This window comes from Phoxinus phoxinus (genome assembly GCF_949152265.1).
Source record: "Phoxinus phoxinus genome assembly, chromosome: 5".
Taxonomy (NCBI): domain Eukaryota; kingdom Metazoa; phylum Chordata; class Actinopteri; order Cypriniformes; family Leuciscidae; genus Phoxinus; species Phoxinus phoxinus.
The window spans coordinates 13,822,212-13,837,798 of record NC_136880.1 but is presented as its reverse complement, the minus strand read 5'-3'; the positions used below and the strand labels follow the sequence as shown (position 1 = coordinate 13,837,798).

At 41.4% G+C, this 15,587-nt stretch overlaps 1 protein-coding gene across 1 annotated transcript; it reads right to left on the bottom strand.

The window, feature by feature from the left end:
- Positions 1–149: 149 nt before the first annotated feature.
- On the bottom strand, positions 150–2,805 carry LOC306998960 (uncharacterized protein; the record flags this gene model as incomplete). Its single annotated transcript, XM_079613359.1, has 4 exons — positions 2,708–2,805; positions 1,611–1,757; positions 1,260–1,478; positions 150–295 (listed from the first exon to the last, which is right to left on the bottom strand). Exons 1-4 carry the CDS (start codon positions 2,745–2,747, stop codon positions 150–152), a joined length of 552 nt encoding a protein of 183 aa, XP_079469485.1. The 5' UTR covers positions 2,748–2,805.
- Positions 2,806–15,587: the final 12,782 nt, after the last annotated feature.

Here is a 15,587-nt window from a genome sequence, read left to right as displayed (position 1 = left end):
AAAAATACAACTTTTTAAAAAAATAAAACAACAATAATAATATATTAAATATTTCACAGTGTAACTACCTCAGTACTAACTTTAAAACATTCGAAAACAGCAATGCAGATCGTGAACAACTTTAGTCTGACCCCAGATCCTAGGTCAGTTCATTTTTGTTTAAGGGGCAGCAGCTTACCGGAAGCCTTAAAGGCTTTGATGGTATCTTCTACAGCTGGATCCTCCTGAATTGCAGCGGCACATTGTGTGGCAAACACACTAAGTTTAACCTGACTGCTGTGGTTTTTTAGGATTTCTTTAAACTTGCTGGGTGCAGCGATGTAGTATTTGTAGTATGTTAGTAGTATTTGGTTTTATTCTTATCGCACACACTTTGACACACACACACACACACACACCTTTGATTCATATATTGTTTCAATCTACAGTATGACACATTCTACAAACTTCGGTATAGAAACACAGCAGACCACCTCAGTAACACCCAGACAATCAGTTCAGTCCAATGTTAAATTAAAACCTCTGAATTCAGAGTTGTTCATTATACAGTCATGTGCAAATATATAGTCATGTGCAAATATATATATTTCATTTGATTTAATATTTTGCAATGAGGATGTGATTTATTGGTTTGTTTTTTTACACAGTACTTTAGCTAACCAAATAATATTTCTCTTTAGGGTAGTTGCTGTAACTTCTTCCGGAGTAAAGTAACTGGTAGCTTATGAACTTATGATTTAAAGGGGCTATGTGGAGGATTTCACTTAAAAAAATCTTTAAGATAAGAGTTTTCATTTGTACATTTATGAGCCAACCATAATGTAATAGAAAGAATGACACCTTGACTGTCCACCACGGTTGCCTCTATCAGCCTGTAGGCTCAATTGTGTGTGGAGGAGTCGGGTTCGAATTGGCGCGAAAATTCTCAAAATGTGACGTCATGCGCGTTCTCTAACGAGCAAGAGACTGGCTGCAGTTTCTCTAACGGCCACTGGTGTCAGTAATGGTTAGAAATTTCAGAACTTACGCAATGCTCCTTTAATGCAATAAATGCAACTTATTAAGTCACACTCTCATTTTTTTAAAAGTCTTTTACATGGATTTAACAAAAAATTCTAAAAAAAAGTGTTGAAGCTGATGTAGATGGTCTACCAGGTCATCTGAATCTCCAATGCAATTATTATGGTACACACACAATGTGACAAGCAGTGGCAAACTAAAAACCCAGTGAGTGGAAAGAGTGAAAATAGCATTCTAACCTCTTTGACGTGTCTTTGTTTCCATTTTCTTTGACTTCTTCCCATACTTTTTCCCTTTCCCCTTCTTTTTCGTCCTCTTCTTCTTCTTGTCCCCCTCTGATGAGGATGTAGAGGAGGAGTCAAACATAGTGTCAGAGGAAGAGTCAACTGAGATGTCACTAGAGGATTTTGAAGACAAGGGACTCGTCTGGCTGGAACCTTTGTCCCCTTTTTTAAGAGCTGTTAAAATGGATACAAATACATACATAAGGCTCACAGCTTGCATCACATGGTACACAGGAACACAAAACTTAACTCGCATAATAAAACTTAACTGTACTTTAAATACATGTTGTGTGTTGTAAGACTTACCTGATGCCAGTTGTTCTTTTAGATAGTCTCTTTCCTTGGTCAGCTCATCAATCTTCTCTTTTTGCCACTCTACTCTCAGCTTCAACATCTCCAACTCATGAGATTTTCTTTTGTCTGCTAGATGTGCAGTGGGGGCCATGGAGACACCTAATTGAAAGTAACTGTGCATTATTGAATGAACTGAGAACGTTAAATTTACTTTCTTGTTGTCTAACAAACTCTCATCCCGCCCGCCGCTGTACATTACACAATGAGAGTCAAACATGTCATTACAAAAGCCACCTATTGCCAGACAGTTGTCAGTTCCTTTGTTACCAAAAATTAAAGTAGTACATTTTTAAAACAATTAATGACATTTATCCATGTAATGAATTTTTAAGGTAAGGTTTAATTTGGATAGTAATGTATGTACATTGTGTCAAAAAAAATATTGCATCTCAGGAACATCTTTTGAGACAGTGGTTGAAGAAGAAAAAAAATAATACCTGCCTTTGACTATCACAGTGTTAAATTTGGTGTCTTTTTAGACAACAAAAATATTGAATTTATGTGTAATAATATATTGATTGTAGCCAAGTGTTACCTACACAAATGTAGATTTGTTAAAGTTTCGTTTTCGTAATTTTTTGTGGCATTTAAAAATGATTAAAAAAAAATTATTTCAATCCTTAAAACAAGTAAAAAGGAGGAGTGCTTTGAAACTCTCTAAATTGATTGCAATATATATGGATTAACCCCCCTCCCCCTGAAGTGTAATTTATTTAGTTATAATTTGCTTTTCATATTATTGTAATTTATATTTTATTTATTTATTATTAGGCCTGTTATTTATTTATTTTATTATATTGTTTACGATATGCTGCTTGTCTTGGTGTTATGGTGTTTAACAACGATTCTATGTTAATGCCTGTTTGTTATTTGAAATTATATTTTAATTTTTTTTTTAAAAATAGTGAGTGCAGTGCAGTCAGTGCGGCTCGTCACAGCCACAGCGCTCCCGCCCCTCTGCGCGTCCCCGGTGTAAAAGCCTCTAACTAGAGACTAGCTTGCTAGCCATCATCAATAATGTGTACCAGTAAACAGAGTAACCTACTCACCAGTAGTGCCACTGACGGACGTCTCATCCAATGCATCCATCTCCACGCTGGCATTCCTTTTGGACCGGGTCCGCGCGCCTTTTCGACTTTTGTCGGAGTTCTCCATGTCATAAACACACTGCTGCACTATTCTTTTGTCCCCTGTTGATGACGTTTGAAAGCGCGAGTTTTCCTTTGTCCCATATTTATTACGTATGAAAGCGAGATTTATCCCGCCTTTCAGATCATAAACTAGCTGTCACCATAAAATCACCACTAAAGCAATTTTTTAATTTAAAAAATGAGCAGATTAACCAGGCTAAAGAAGCTTATTAATGAGCCCAGCTCTATAATGAAAACCCTAAAACTGATTAAGTTGCTTCAGAAAAGGAAACTGCTAAAAACGAAAATGAAATGCAGAAAATGTCATCAGGAGATGAAAATGAAGAAAAGGACAAACAGCGGAGATCAATATGCTTGGTAAGAAAAAAAAAAGGAAAAAAAATATATATATATTATATATATATAGAAATATATATATAATTAAGTAAATGTAAAACCATTTGCAACTTGCTGAGTGTGATAATGCTGGTGGGCACTGAAACATAATCATACAATTATATTAATATACCCTTTCTAAAAACAGTATATTATATATATTTTTTACAATAGGATTTGTCGACAAGCAGCACATAAGGGAAGGGCAAAACAAATTTCTGTCAGGCACAAATCGATCTTCAGTGGATCAAAGGTCTCCTTCAGTAAGTGGATGCAATTCATGTACAGGTAAGCAAGTAATAATAGTTGTAGGCTAATATAAATATGTATTAATCATAAACTCACTTTGTTGCTGTTCTCATTTGTAATTTCCATAAAATGTGCAATTTTTTAAATAATGCAGACAATTATATTACATAAAGGCGTTCATAAACATTACATGTTCTATTTGCCTTCACAGGTTTTCTCAGGGTCTACGGTTACGGCAGATAGACATGATGGATGACAGTATTGCAGGCAGTTCAGCAACTCTTAGTAAAATGGCAAAGAAAATAAGGGATGTCTGTGTCACAGCAGTTGAAAGGATGAGAAGGCGTACAGGCCAGTAGATTGGTGGAAGAAGAGAGTTTGTTGTGATCGACGAAAGCCATTTTCGGCACAAAAGAAAGGTATGTTGTAACAATATCGACTTTAAATAAATGTTAAATATAGTTACCAAAGTTATTGTTATTATAATGTATCAATTTATGTTTGTGTTTGTTGTGTTTTTTCTCCATTAGTATGGTAGAGGAAGAATGGCTGGTGGGTGGAAAAGAAAGAAGTGGGTCTTTGGGATGTTAGGTGTGAGGCATCATCAGCAGCAAAGATCTGGAAAACCTATTCTACGTCTTCTGGAGAGAAGATCTCGAAGTCATCTAGTCCCCTTGATTGTGCATCATGTGAGGTCTGGGTCATCAATTATAAGTGACGAGTGGCGTGCCTATCGCACACTCCCTGCACTAGGGTACCGCCATCACACTGTCAACCACAGCAGGTGTTATGTAGATCCCCACACTGGTGCCCATACCCAGCATATTGAGAGGGCCTGGAGATCCTACAAGGAGCAGATCTGGAGGCTTAGGGGAAATCGGACTGAAAGTTTGCTTACGGACCACCTTGCAGTGATTGAGTGGAATGAATGGCTGGCAAAGAAACACTATGATGGTGCATTTGGCAGATTGATTCATGACATTTCTAGAAAGTACAAGTAGTCATATTCAGTCACTGTAACTGCACTGGGATGGAATTTATAGAATGTTTGGCACTACTTTATGACTCACTGTTTGAAATGAATTTTCACTCAGCCATGAAACTGAAACAAGAAAACCTTCTAACTACACCAAAATATTTTGTTTATTTGTTTTTTGTTAGTTTTGTTGCTTATTTTGTTGACATATATTCATTTTGTTGCTTATTTTTTATTTATATTTACTTTCTTGCTTATTTTGTTGTTGTTTTTTGTTAATTTTTTGCTTTTTATTCATTATATTGCAGAAGTTTATTTTGTCAAGTGTACAGTTGTACAGTTTTATTTTTTGCATCGTGAAATAAATATTTCTATGTTCTGTATCACTGTGTTGTGTTCGTTTCCTTTTTCTGTTTAGAAGATAACTTAGCCTTTAAATCTCCTTTATAAATGCTTTATAAGGCATAACTAGTCCTCACTTTAGATGAGCTCACAAAAATAGTTAACTAACCACTACTAAATGCTTTATAACTACCTGAATTAACCATGAATTACAGTAGGAATACATGTTAATAAAGCATTTATTAACACACTAAGTAACTATTACTATATGTCTGAATAAGATGTATGAATGTACATTTAAATAGTTTATTAATCATTTACTTACACTTTCTAAGTGATCTTATGAACCACTGACAACTCTTAAATAACTGGTTTGTAAATAATGAAATACTTCATTTATAAATGATAAATTGATCATTAATAAAGTATGAAAATACAATTATTAAACGCATTATAGATATGCTTATAAATCAAGAACAAAGCATTTATAGCTGTATTTATAAACTGCTTATTAATGTCTGTTAATGCTTTATAAATGATGAATTAACTGTTTACTAATGCATTATAGATATGCTTATAAATCAAGAACAAAGCATTTATAGCTGTATTTATAAACAGCTTATTAATGTCTGTTAATGCTTTATAAATGATGAATTAACTGTTTACTAATGCATTATAGATATGCTTATAAATCAAGAACAAAGCATTTATAGCTGTATTTATAAACTGCTTATTAATGTCTGTTAATGCTTTATAAATGATGAATTAACTGTTTACTAATGCTTAACTAATGATTAATAGCGTGCAGTTATTATATAGTGTTACCGAAGCCGGTCACACACCCCACGGGCTCAGTATTTGCAACACTGTGAACTGAAGCAGAAGTAGTAGAAACAGTAACAGTACAGTCATGGTTAACTATACATTTCAGTGCTTTAAGCACATCCATGCCTAATCCCAAGGCAGATCCGTTTTTCAAAACGTAAAGTGGAACTGTAGCAGACACTCCATGCAATGACACATTAGCTGTGAGACATCCTAGAACTGGAATGTGTCCTCTTATGTAAGTGACCAATTGGACACTCGGCGCAAACAGTGGAGATGCACAAAGTCTCTGGCAAAATCGAAACTACAGAGCCTGCATCCACGACAAACTCGGTCTCCGTAGACTGCCCTGTGTCAGTAGAAAACTGCTCACAACACTTAATCCTGTCATCAGAATTTTCACTGTTCATATTGCATATTTGTACTTCGGGCAGAACTGCGCGAACGGATGTTGTCGAACAGCATATTTTCGCAAAATGTCCTGTTTTGCCACATGAATTGCATTTAGCTTTAGATGATGGACAATCAGATGCGTTTGCTAAGTGCTTAGTAGAGCCACATCTGTAGCAAGCACGCTGTGAAGCAGTAGGCTTACTCAGTTTAGTTTTAGGTCTATCTTGTGTAGTCGATTGATAATGAGAAATCTTTGAACTCACCGCCTGTACCGGACCAGTATCTCGAAGTAAATTCACGTTGTGCAATGCATGCTCAATATGGCACGCAACAGTTACAGCAGCCTCCAACGAAGCGGGCTGATCCAGTAGAAGTTTCCCGCGCACCATTGTAGCGTACGCTTTCTCGATGAACTGATCCCGAATCATTTCATCCTCTACTGTACCATAAGCGCAATCAACTGCCAATTCTCGTAACGCTGAAGTGTATTGCGCAATCGTTTCTTCCGCGCGTTGAGCTCTCTGTCTGAACTGGTGACGTGCAACAACCACGTTGACTTTCGGAATGAAATGCGCTTCCAAAGCGGACATTGCGTCATCATAAGTCGTACCCGTATTCGGCAAAGTGTAGATAATACGTTGTCCTTCGGTCCCCAAGCAATGTAAAAGAACTGCGCGTCTTCGAGCAGCCGTCCAGGAATCTCCTGACGCCTCCTGACGGTGGCGCCGCCCAAGTGGCAGCCTGTTGCAGCAGCTCCCGTTAAAAATTGTGTTTTTAATTTATTTATAGTGTTTCTTTTTCTTTTGTGTATGTACGCGAAATAGTTGCAAACTGCAAAATGGACACCAACAAAGTCACAGAGTTTGCTCTGCTTTTTCTACTTCTTTGGACTTTGTTTATAGTCGCGTCTGGAAACTCTGTTCACAGCTGCGGTCCTATTGTTTACACCAGGGATCAGCTGTTAGCATTCCGCAGCACGCCGATGCTACTAGAAGGAAAACAGGATATTCCACACGAACTAAGAAGGAGAAGACGGGGGAATCGTGCTAGAGCTATGTGTCGGAATAAAAGGAGACGTTACAGACCAACTTTTCCGTCCATCGTTATGGGAAATGTAAGATCTTTACCCAACAAGATGGACGAGTTAACGGCTCTTACACGGCATCAGAGGGAATTCCGGGAATGTAGCATCATGCTGTTCACGAAGTCATGGCTAACCAAGCTAACACCGGATACGGCCGTGGCTCTGGATGGATTTGATTTACTGCGCGCGGACAGAACGATGGAGAGCGGTAAGAGAAAGGGAGGAGGACTGGCAGTGTTTGTGAATAATAAATGGTGTAAAACTGGACACATCACTATTAAAGAACAGATTTGTTGTAAGGACATCGAGCTGTTAGCCGCTAGTATGAGGCCGTACTATCTGCCCAGGGAATTTTCGCATGTTATAGCGATAGCTGCGTATATTCCCCCCTCTGCTGATGGTGAATCGGCATGTGATGTCCTGCATTCTGTTGTTAACAGACTGTTAACACAGAGCTCAAATGCACTTCTCATTATCTCTGGAGATTTGAATCATGCCCCTACATCCTCCACTTTGCCCACATTTACTCAGTATGTTTCATGTCACACCAGAGAAAATAAAACACTGGATCTATTTTATGCCAACTCAAAGGAGGCTTATACATCAGCACCCCTCCCCCCCTTGGGAAGATCGGATCACAACCTGGTTCATCTCCTACCTGTGTACAAACCCCTTGTATGCAGGCAACCAGCTTCCACCCGCACAGTGACGACATGGTCGGATGAGACCAGTCAGGCTCTGAAAGACTGTTTTGAAACAACTGTGTGGGAGGAATTGTGTAGTCCACATGGGGAAGATATTGACAGTCTAACAGACTGTATTACGGACTATATTAACTTCTGTGTGGAGAATACTGTACCCACCAGGATTGTACGGTGTTTTGCCAATAATAAACCGTGGATTAACCCTGATATAAAGACTCTCCTTAAAGAGAAGAAGAGGGTGTTTGGGTCAGGAAACAAAGAAGAGCTGAAAACTGTCCAGAGAGAACTGAGAAAGAAGATCAGGGAGGGAAAAGCATGTTACAAGAGGAGGATGGAGGATCAGCTGCAGCAGAACAATGTCAGCGGTGTGTGGAAGGGGCTCAAAACCATCACGGGTCATAAGGAGTCCAGTTTCCGGGCTGAGGGTGACCAAAAGTGGGTGAATGATCTCAATCTATTCTTTAAAAGATTCGATTAGCTACCCTCCGCTGACTCCATCCAGTCCCCCATGCTGCAATCCTCACTCTTTGCCTCCACAGCAGGCAGCTCCAGCCCTACCTCTCTCTGCACAGCTATCAGCTCACAGACAATACAAAATACACCTAACTTACCCTCCCTGTTGATTCCCTCCAGTCAACACTCCATCCAATAACACTGCCCCTTACAGAAGCCCAGGTGAGAATGGAGCTCAGGAAGATCAAGGCGAGGAAGGCTGCAGGCCCAGACGGCATCAGCTCCAGGCTCCTTAAGACCTGTGCAGACCAGCTGTGCGGCATACTGCTGTACATTTTTGACCTTAGCCTGAAGCTGGGAAAGGTGCCACAGATATGGAAAACATCCTGCGTGGTCCCTGTTCTGAAGACGTCGCGCCCAAAAGACTTCGGAGACTATCGACCAGTAGCACTGACCTCGCATCTGATGAAAACATTGGAGAGGCTGGTGCTTACTCATCTCCGACCGCTGGTGAGTCCATCAATGGATCCACTTCAGTTTGCCTATCAACCTGGTATTGGAGTGGAAGACGCAATCATCTTCCTCCTAAATCGGGCTACTTCACACCTGGAAAAGGCTGGGAGTACTGTGAGAATTATGTTCTTTGACTTCTCTAGTGCTTTTAACACCATCCAACCTGCGCTCCTGAGGGATAAGATGGTGTACATGGGAGTGGACCATCATCTGTCTGCCTGGATACTGGACTACCTCACAGACCGACCGATATGTGAGGACTCGTGAATGTGAGTCTGACATGATTGTCTGCAATACTGGAGCCCCGCAGGTTACGGTTCTTGCCCCGTTTCTCTTCACCATCTACACTGCAGACTTCATGTTTAGCTCAGCAACCTGTCATTTACAGAAGTTCTCTGATGACTCTGCCATCGTCGGTCTGATCACGGATGATGATGACAGGGAGTACAGAGGACTTGTTCAGAATTTTGTGGACTGGTGCCAACGGAGCTGCCTCCAGATAAATGCGGGGAAAACTAAAGAACTGGTGGTGGATTTCCGTAGGCACAAACAAACTTTATCACCAGTGAACATTCAGGGAAAGGACATTGGGAGAGTGGACTCTTACAAATACCTGGGTGTTCACCTAAACAACAAACTGGACTGGACAAACAACACTGAGGCAATTTATAAGAAAGGGCAGAGCAGACTCTTTCTGTTGAGGAGATTAAGGTCTTTCGGAGTGCAAGGAGAGTTACTGAAGACATTTTTTGACACTGTAGTGGCCTCAGCCATATTCTACGGAGTGGTCTGCTGGGGCAGCAGCATTTCTACTGCAGACAGGAAGAGACTAGACAAGCTGATCAGGAAGGCCAGCTCAGTCCTGGGGATTCCCCTGGACACTGTACAGGAGGTGGGAGAAAGGAGGATGGTAGCAAAACTATCATCATTGCTGCAGAACGTCTCTCACCCCTTGTATGTAACCGTTACAGCACTGAGCAGCTCCTTTAGTCACAGCCTGATACATCCTAAGTGTCTGAAGGAGCGTTACAGAAGGTCTTTTCTCCCTGCTGCTGTTAGACTTTACAACCAAAGCTGTTCCCAGTAGACCAGTAGATCCAGTAGACCCCCCCCCCCCACCCCCTCTTTGTATTTATATTTTGTATTGTGTATATACTGTATATACTGTTATTATAGTATGTGTATATTTTTCTTTTTTAATTTATTTTTTATATTTTTATTTCTTAATTTTTGCTGCTGTAACACAGAAATTTCCCCACTGTGGGACGAATAAAGGTTTATCTTATCTTATCTTATCTTATTAATAGCCAGCATGTAGTTCTCGAAGATTCTTTTCCACGTGCAGAAGGCTATCGGTGGATCAGAAGCACATGGCAGGAACGGAGCAGGTGTGGGAAGACTCACCATCGTCGCCAATTGTTGTGTCTTGATTCAGCAATATGTAAGTAAGCAGGATAGACGAGGTAATTAGAATGAATTAACTTCTTTATTTTACACTCTACACAAGCTCATATCAACCATGACTCATTTCTATTCTCCTTCTTTTTCTCTCTCTCCCTTCTACCAGCACTTGAACTCACTAGTGCCCTCTAGTGCAATTACACAGAACACAACAAATTGTACTTTTCACATTTATGTTAATAGCCATTTAGAAATGGCGTAAAAATAAAGCGAACCACTGAATTTATTATGTTGATCCTTCTTTAGAAAATCCTCCATCACACTTTTTTTTCTATAGCTGCCTTTCTACCAATTTTGGACCATCTCTTCTCACAACTTTGTTTCATTTTATACATTTTCTGTTGTCTTGATGGCATCCATCTTTTGGTTTTGCCATAGCATCTCAGTTGGCTTGAGGTAGGAAAAATTAATTTTGGGATGTAAAAGATTTTTTTTACTTGATTTATTTGTGTGCTTTGGTTCATTGTCTTGTTGCATCACATAACCTTTCTAAAGGTCGAAGACATGACCTGCTGTCCTGACATTCCCCTGTAAATTGTTCATGAAAATTCATGACTTTAAAGGAGCATTAAACCATGTTTCACAGTTGGGAAGAGCTTTTGGTATTGGTTTTGGTATTGCAGTGCCCCTTTTCCATTACAAAACGTCTAAGGTTACGTATGTAACCCTGGTTCCCTGAGAGGGAACGAGACGCTGCATCGAGACTCATTGGGAACGTCCTGTGTGATTGCGTCGTGAAGCAAGTGTATATTCAGTCCAATGGAAAGACGAGAAGTCATAGGCGTCATCGACCAGGAAGCTAAAAAGCACCCTTGAGATCAGACCGCGCCAGCTTCTGAAAAGCCTGAAGCAAGTCGATCACAGGCATGCAGGGAGTATGGCAAGGCGCCGCAGCGTCTCGTTCCCTCTCAGGGACAAAAAAAGTAACCTGAAACGTTCCCTTTCAAGGGAACTCGAGCTGCGTCGAGACGCATTGGGAGCCATATACCCACGACGCCATATGACAAATGCCTGTTCTGTGTCAAGTCAATGCGCACACTAAGAAGAAAGCACCCTAGACCATGGAGTGGAGCCAAGATCCAAGTCATAAAATCTAACAAATGTATGCGGTGAGGACCAGCCTGCCGCATTAAAGATGTCGTGGAGAGAAACTCCTGAAATGAAAGCCTTAGAGGCAGCCATACTCCTAGTAGAGTGGGCCCGGACAGCCAAAGTTGAAGGCTGTCCGGCCACTACATAAGCAAGTGAGATAGCCTCAACTACTCACTTGCTCAATATCTGTTTAGCTTTTCCTGATTAAGGTGGAGGACAGAAGGCCTGCAGCACAAATGACGCGCAAATTTAGTAGGGACCTAGGAATACAACCCGGCCTGGGGTAAAGAAAGACTATCACCATACCAGGTGCAAATCCAAGTATGTGCAGGCCTCAGCCTCGTGTACCACGGGGAAGACGAAATAAGGATCTCTCCTCAGAGATAACCCTGCAAAGAAACATTCATTGCAGAAATCAGTACTGTACCATAGGGTAGACAGCAAGATTCAGAAGGCGTTCTCCGCACAGGCAGAGAACAGTTTACATTTCAATGCATATTCAGTCTTCTCGTACAGGGAGCTCTACACTGGAGTATGGTCTCCACGACCTCAGTCGAGAGACCTGAATCTATGAGCTGGGCCCCCTCAGAGGCCGAGCCCACAGTATCTATAAATCCAGATGAGGGTAACTCCCGGGAGCAAAGATATCGGGAAATGCGTACAGGTGTAGCCTCGACCACACCTAATACATCACATCCAGTCCAAGCGGAGCTGGATGCGTCAGGGCAAAGTTTTAACCGAAGTTCTCCCAAAGAAGCTCCACCACCTCGGGGTGAAGTCTCCATTCCCCGGGCCTCAGCCCCTGCCTCAACAGGATATCTGCTCTGATATACGAGACCATCAGTGTGAAGGACAGGCACATGGTGACCTCTCGGGTCTGACAGGAAGTATTGAGATTCTCGGAATACCGCCATTACTTCTAGCCAATTATGTGCAAAAAGGAAGATGGTCCTGCCAAAGACCCTTCTCCGAGTGACCACTCATGATCACCCCCCACTTGTGAGGGAAGCATCCGTCGATAGCATTAAGCGTCGACAAGAAGCCCCCAACACTGGGCGAGGAACCAAGGTTCTTCCACATCACCGAGGCACGTAGGCATAGCCGCGTCACCGTGATCATTCGAAAACGGATTTCCCCTCGGAGAAAACCCCTTGGTCCTGAGCCACCACTGCAGTGGTCTCATGTACAGAAGGCCAAAAGTAATTACGTTGGACGCAGCTGCCATGAGATCCAACAGTCTGAAACTGTTCCACAGTGAGTGACTGGCCTAGTTTTACCCCATTTACGGTGAATTGTTTACAATACACATAGAAAAGTGGTCCTCTAAGCTGGGAGGAACACAATCTTCTTGGTGTTGAGTCGCAACCCCAACATCTTTAAATGAGACAGAACGACATCTCGATGCTGAACTGCCATCTGCTCAGATTGAGCTAGGATCAACCAATCGTCGATATAGTATAATACGCGAATGCCCTGGAGTCTCAGAGGAGCCAGAGCTTTACCCACGCATATTGAAAAGGTGCGGGGTGATAAACCTAGGCCGAATAGAGGAACCCGATACTGGTATGCTTTGCCCCCGAAAGCAAACCTCAGGAACCTCCTGTGATGAGGATGGATAGATAAGTAAGCGTCCTTCAAGTCTATTGTGACAGACCTGTCCTCGGGCTGAATCTGTGACACAATCATATTAGCGTAAGCATACTTTGAACGTGAGATTCTGAAACCTGCTGTTTAATTGACGCAGGTCTAGAATAGGACGCAACCCCTCATCCTCTTTCAGAACAATTAAGTATCGGCTATAAAACTCTGACTGTCTGCTGGGAGGAGGAACCCCTTCAATAGCTCCTTTTTGCAGAAGTGTCAGTACTTCCTGCTCCATAACCAGAGCCTGCTCGGGGTTGTAACCGCATTCAAAATGGCTATAAAGTCATTTAACTATGTGGGGAATTAGTTATATTTTAATCAGGAATATGATTAAGATATCTTGCACATTACAGTTACGTTAAATTATCGAAACTGATAATGGATCAATTGTATATATTAATGATCATAGTGCACTATGGTTCTTCATTAATATACAAATAGTCCAATTACAGATCGATTATAAGATCATTCTGATTGGAATTAAGTTAGTTACGTTCGTCCAGCGAACGGGCGTTTGTATTAATTCTCAATAGGATCATCGATTTTATAAACACAGAAGAGATCATCCTCTGGCCAGAAGAATGACGACTCCTATCCTTATAAAATTTATAAAGCATTGTAGCTTAAGATCAGACATTTCAGGGACGATGTAATGTGAGCTTGAGACAGTTTAATCAAATCATATTTGTATTTTAATGAAACGAAGCTAATGAATACATAATTCTACATCTAAACACGTGATACAGGTATTTACACAGGGTAACGTTACGTAAACACATAAGACAAACGGATAACGACATGGAGTTGCGCAGGGGAAAATGGAAGTGAATTAAAGCTAAAGAAGATTGGATATCATTGTCTAAATGATATCAAATATCGCAAACATCATATACAGTTAACCTTTGAGAACACCAAGGAAATCATTAATTTAAAACAGGGATAAGCAGTCTTTAAGCAATTAAATCTGGAAAGAAATAAATACTTGTACCAGGTCTCTCTGTATGCGTGTGTGTGTAAATGTCATTCCTTAAATTTAATGCGTCTCCCGGAGCACGTGGGCTGTGCGCGGTCCTTTCAAAAGGTGTCTGAAGTTGAGTGTTGCTGGAGGTTGAAGAATGAATGGTTGCCCATTCAATAATGGAGCCGTTGCAGTTTTCATCTGCCGTTGGGTGGCAGGGAATGGAGAGGCCTTGCAGGCTTGTAGGCCCGCGGCCTCATCTTCAGATAGGGACGTTCAGCACGTCAAGATGTTGGAACCAGAGCATGGGCAAGAGAGCGAGGAGTAGGGTTCCTTACTATTTGAGTGTGAAGCTGTCCTGCCCTCTGGGGGGTGTGAGCCAATAAAAGCGCTCCTTTGGAGGAAGATTTTATGGCTCTTTGTGTTCAGGACAGTGAATTTGAATAAGTCATTTGAAGGGTTTTTCAGAGAGGACCCTTCAAGATTCTGATAACATACAATACTAATTCTTATAACACAACATTAGTTAAATGTAATGTAAATTAACCAGTGGGCGACGACAATTGGATTTTAACAAGACTAAACATGCAACACATGAGTGTGTCAAGTGAACATCAAGTCTTAAGCATTAATGAACACATAAAAAGGAATCCCACATCAATACGTTTTACAATCATGAGATGGGAAAATTAGGTACATGTTTAACACATCTTTCAAGTGGTTATATTTATAGAATATAGGACAACAGGGGTTCATTTGTCTTTCAGCCGGCATTGGGTGAGGGTCGACTCTCTCTGTGCATTCCTAAGCGTCGTAAATGGGCTGTCGGTGCGACAGGACACGTCACGAGATTTAAAATGATATTAAACACATATGAAAAATACACACTACATAGGATTTGCATATTAGAAGCTTTCACACTTAGGATAATGTACATTAACATTGTGGCCATTTTATATTATGAATTTAGAGAACTTGTGTGTGTGTGTGTGTGTGTTTGCCACATGTGTGTGAGTTTGTCACATGGCTTTCTCTCTTGCAGAGAGGAAGTGAAAAAGGGGGTTGGAATGTCTTTGAGGCTGGTCACATGGCAATGCGTGTTGTTTTAATCTGTGTTCAAACTAAATTCGTAAATGTACCACCCATTGTCGCTACAGGGTCCACCATTGTGGGGGGAGGACACCTAGAAATCTGGGCGGACGAGAACCGAACTGAATTCTGAAACCCTTTTCTATAGTGTGCAGGACCCACTGAGAAATATGTGGCAGTAGTTTCCAAGCTGCCAGAAATTCTACTAAGGGCACCAGTCTCTCGAGACTGGCCTCTGGATTTGGTTGAACAGTCACTTCAGTGCCTTGAAGCGGCAAACCGGCAGGGAACAACCGAACTGACCATTCTACGACCCTCCTCGGAGGATCGTTTGGGGACGCTGACACCTCGGTGCCCTGAACGGGAAACCGGCAGTGAACAACCGAACTGGCAGCAGTCCTCAGAGAGTCGCACCCCCAGAGGGCGCCGAGGAGAAACGATTTCTCAAAACCGTTCCTGCCCCGGAGGAAACCTCAGAAGACTGATAGCCTCACCGTCAGGACTTCTTGTTTAAGTTGTCTACTTAAGATCTTGCCTACCTCTAACTAGCTTAGTACCTATGACCCTCCTCGGAGGATCGTTGGAAAAAGCAGGCACCTCGGCGCCCTGAAACGGCGAAC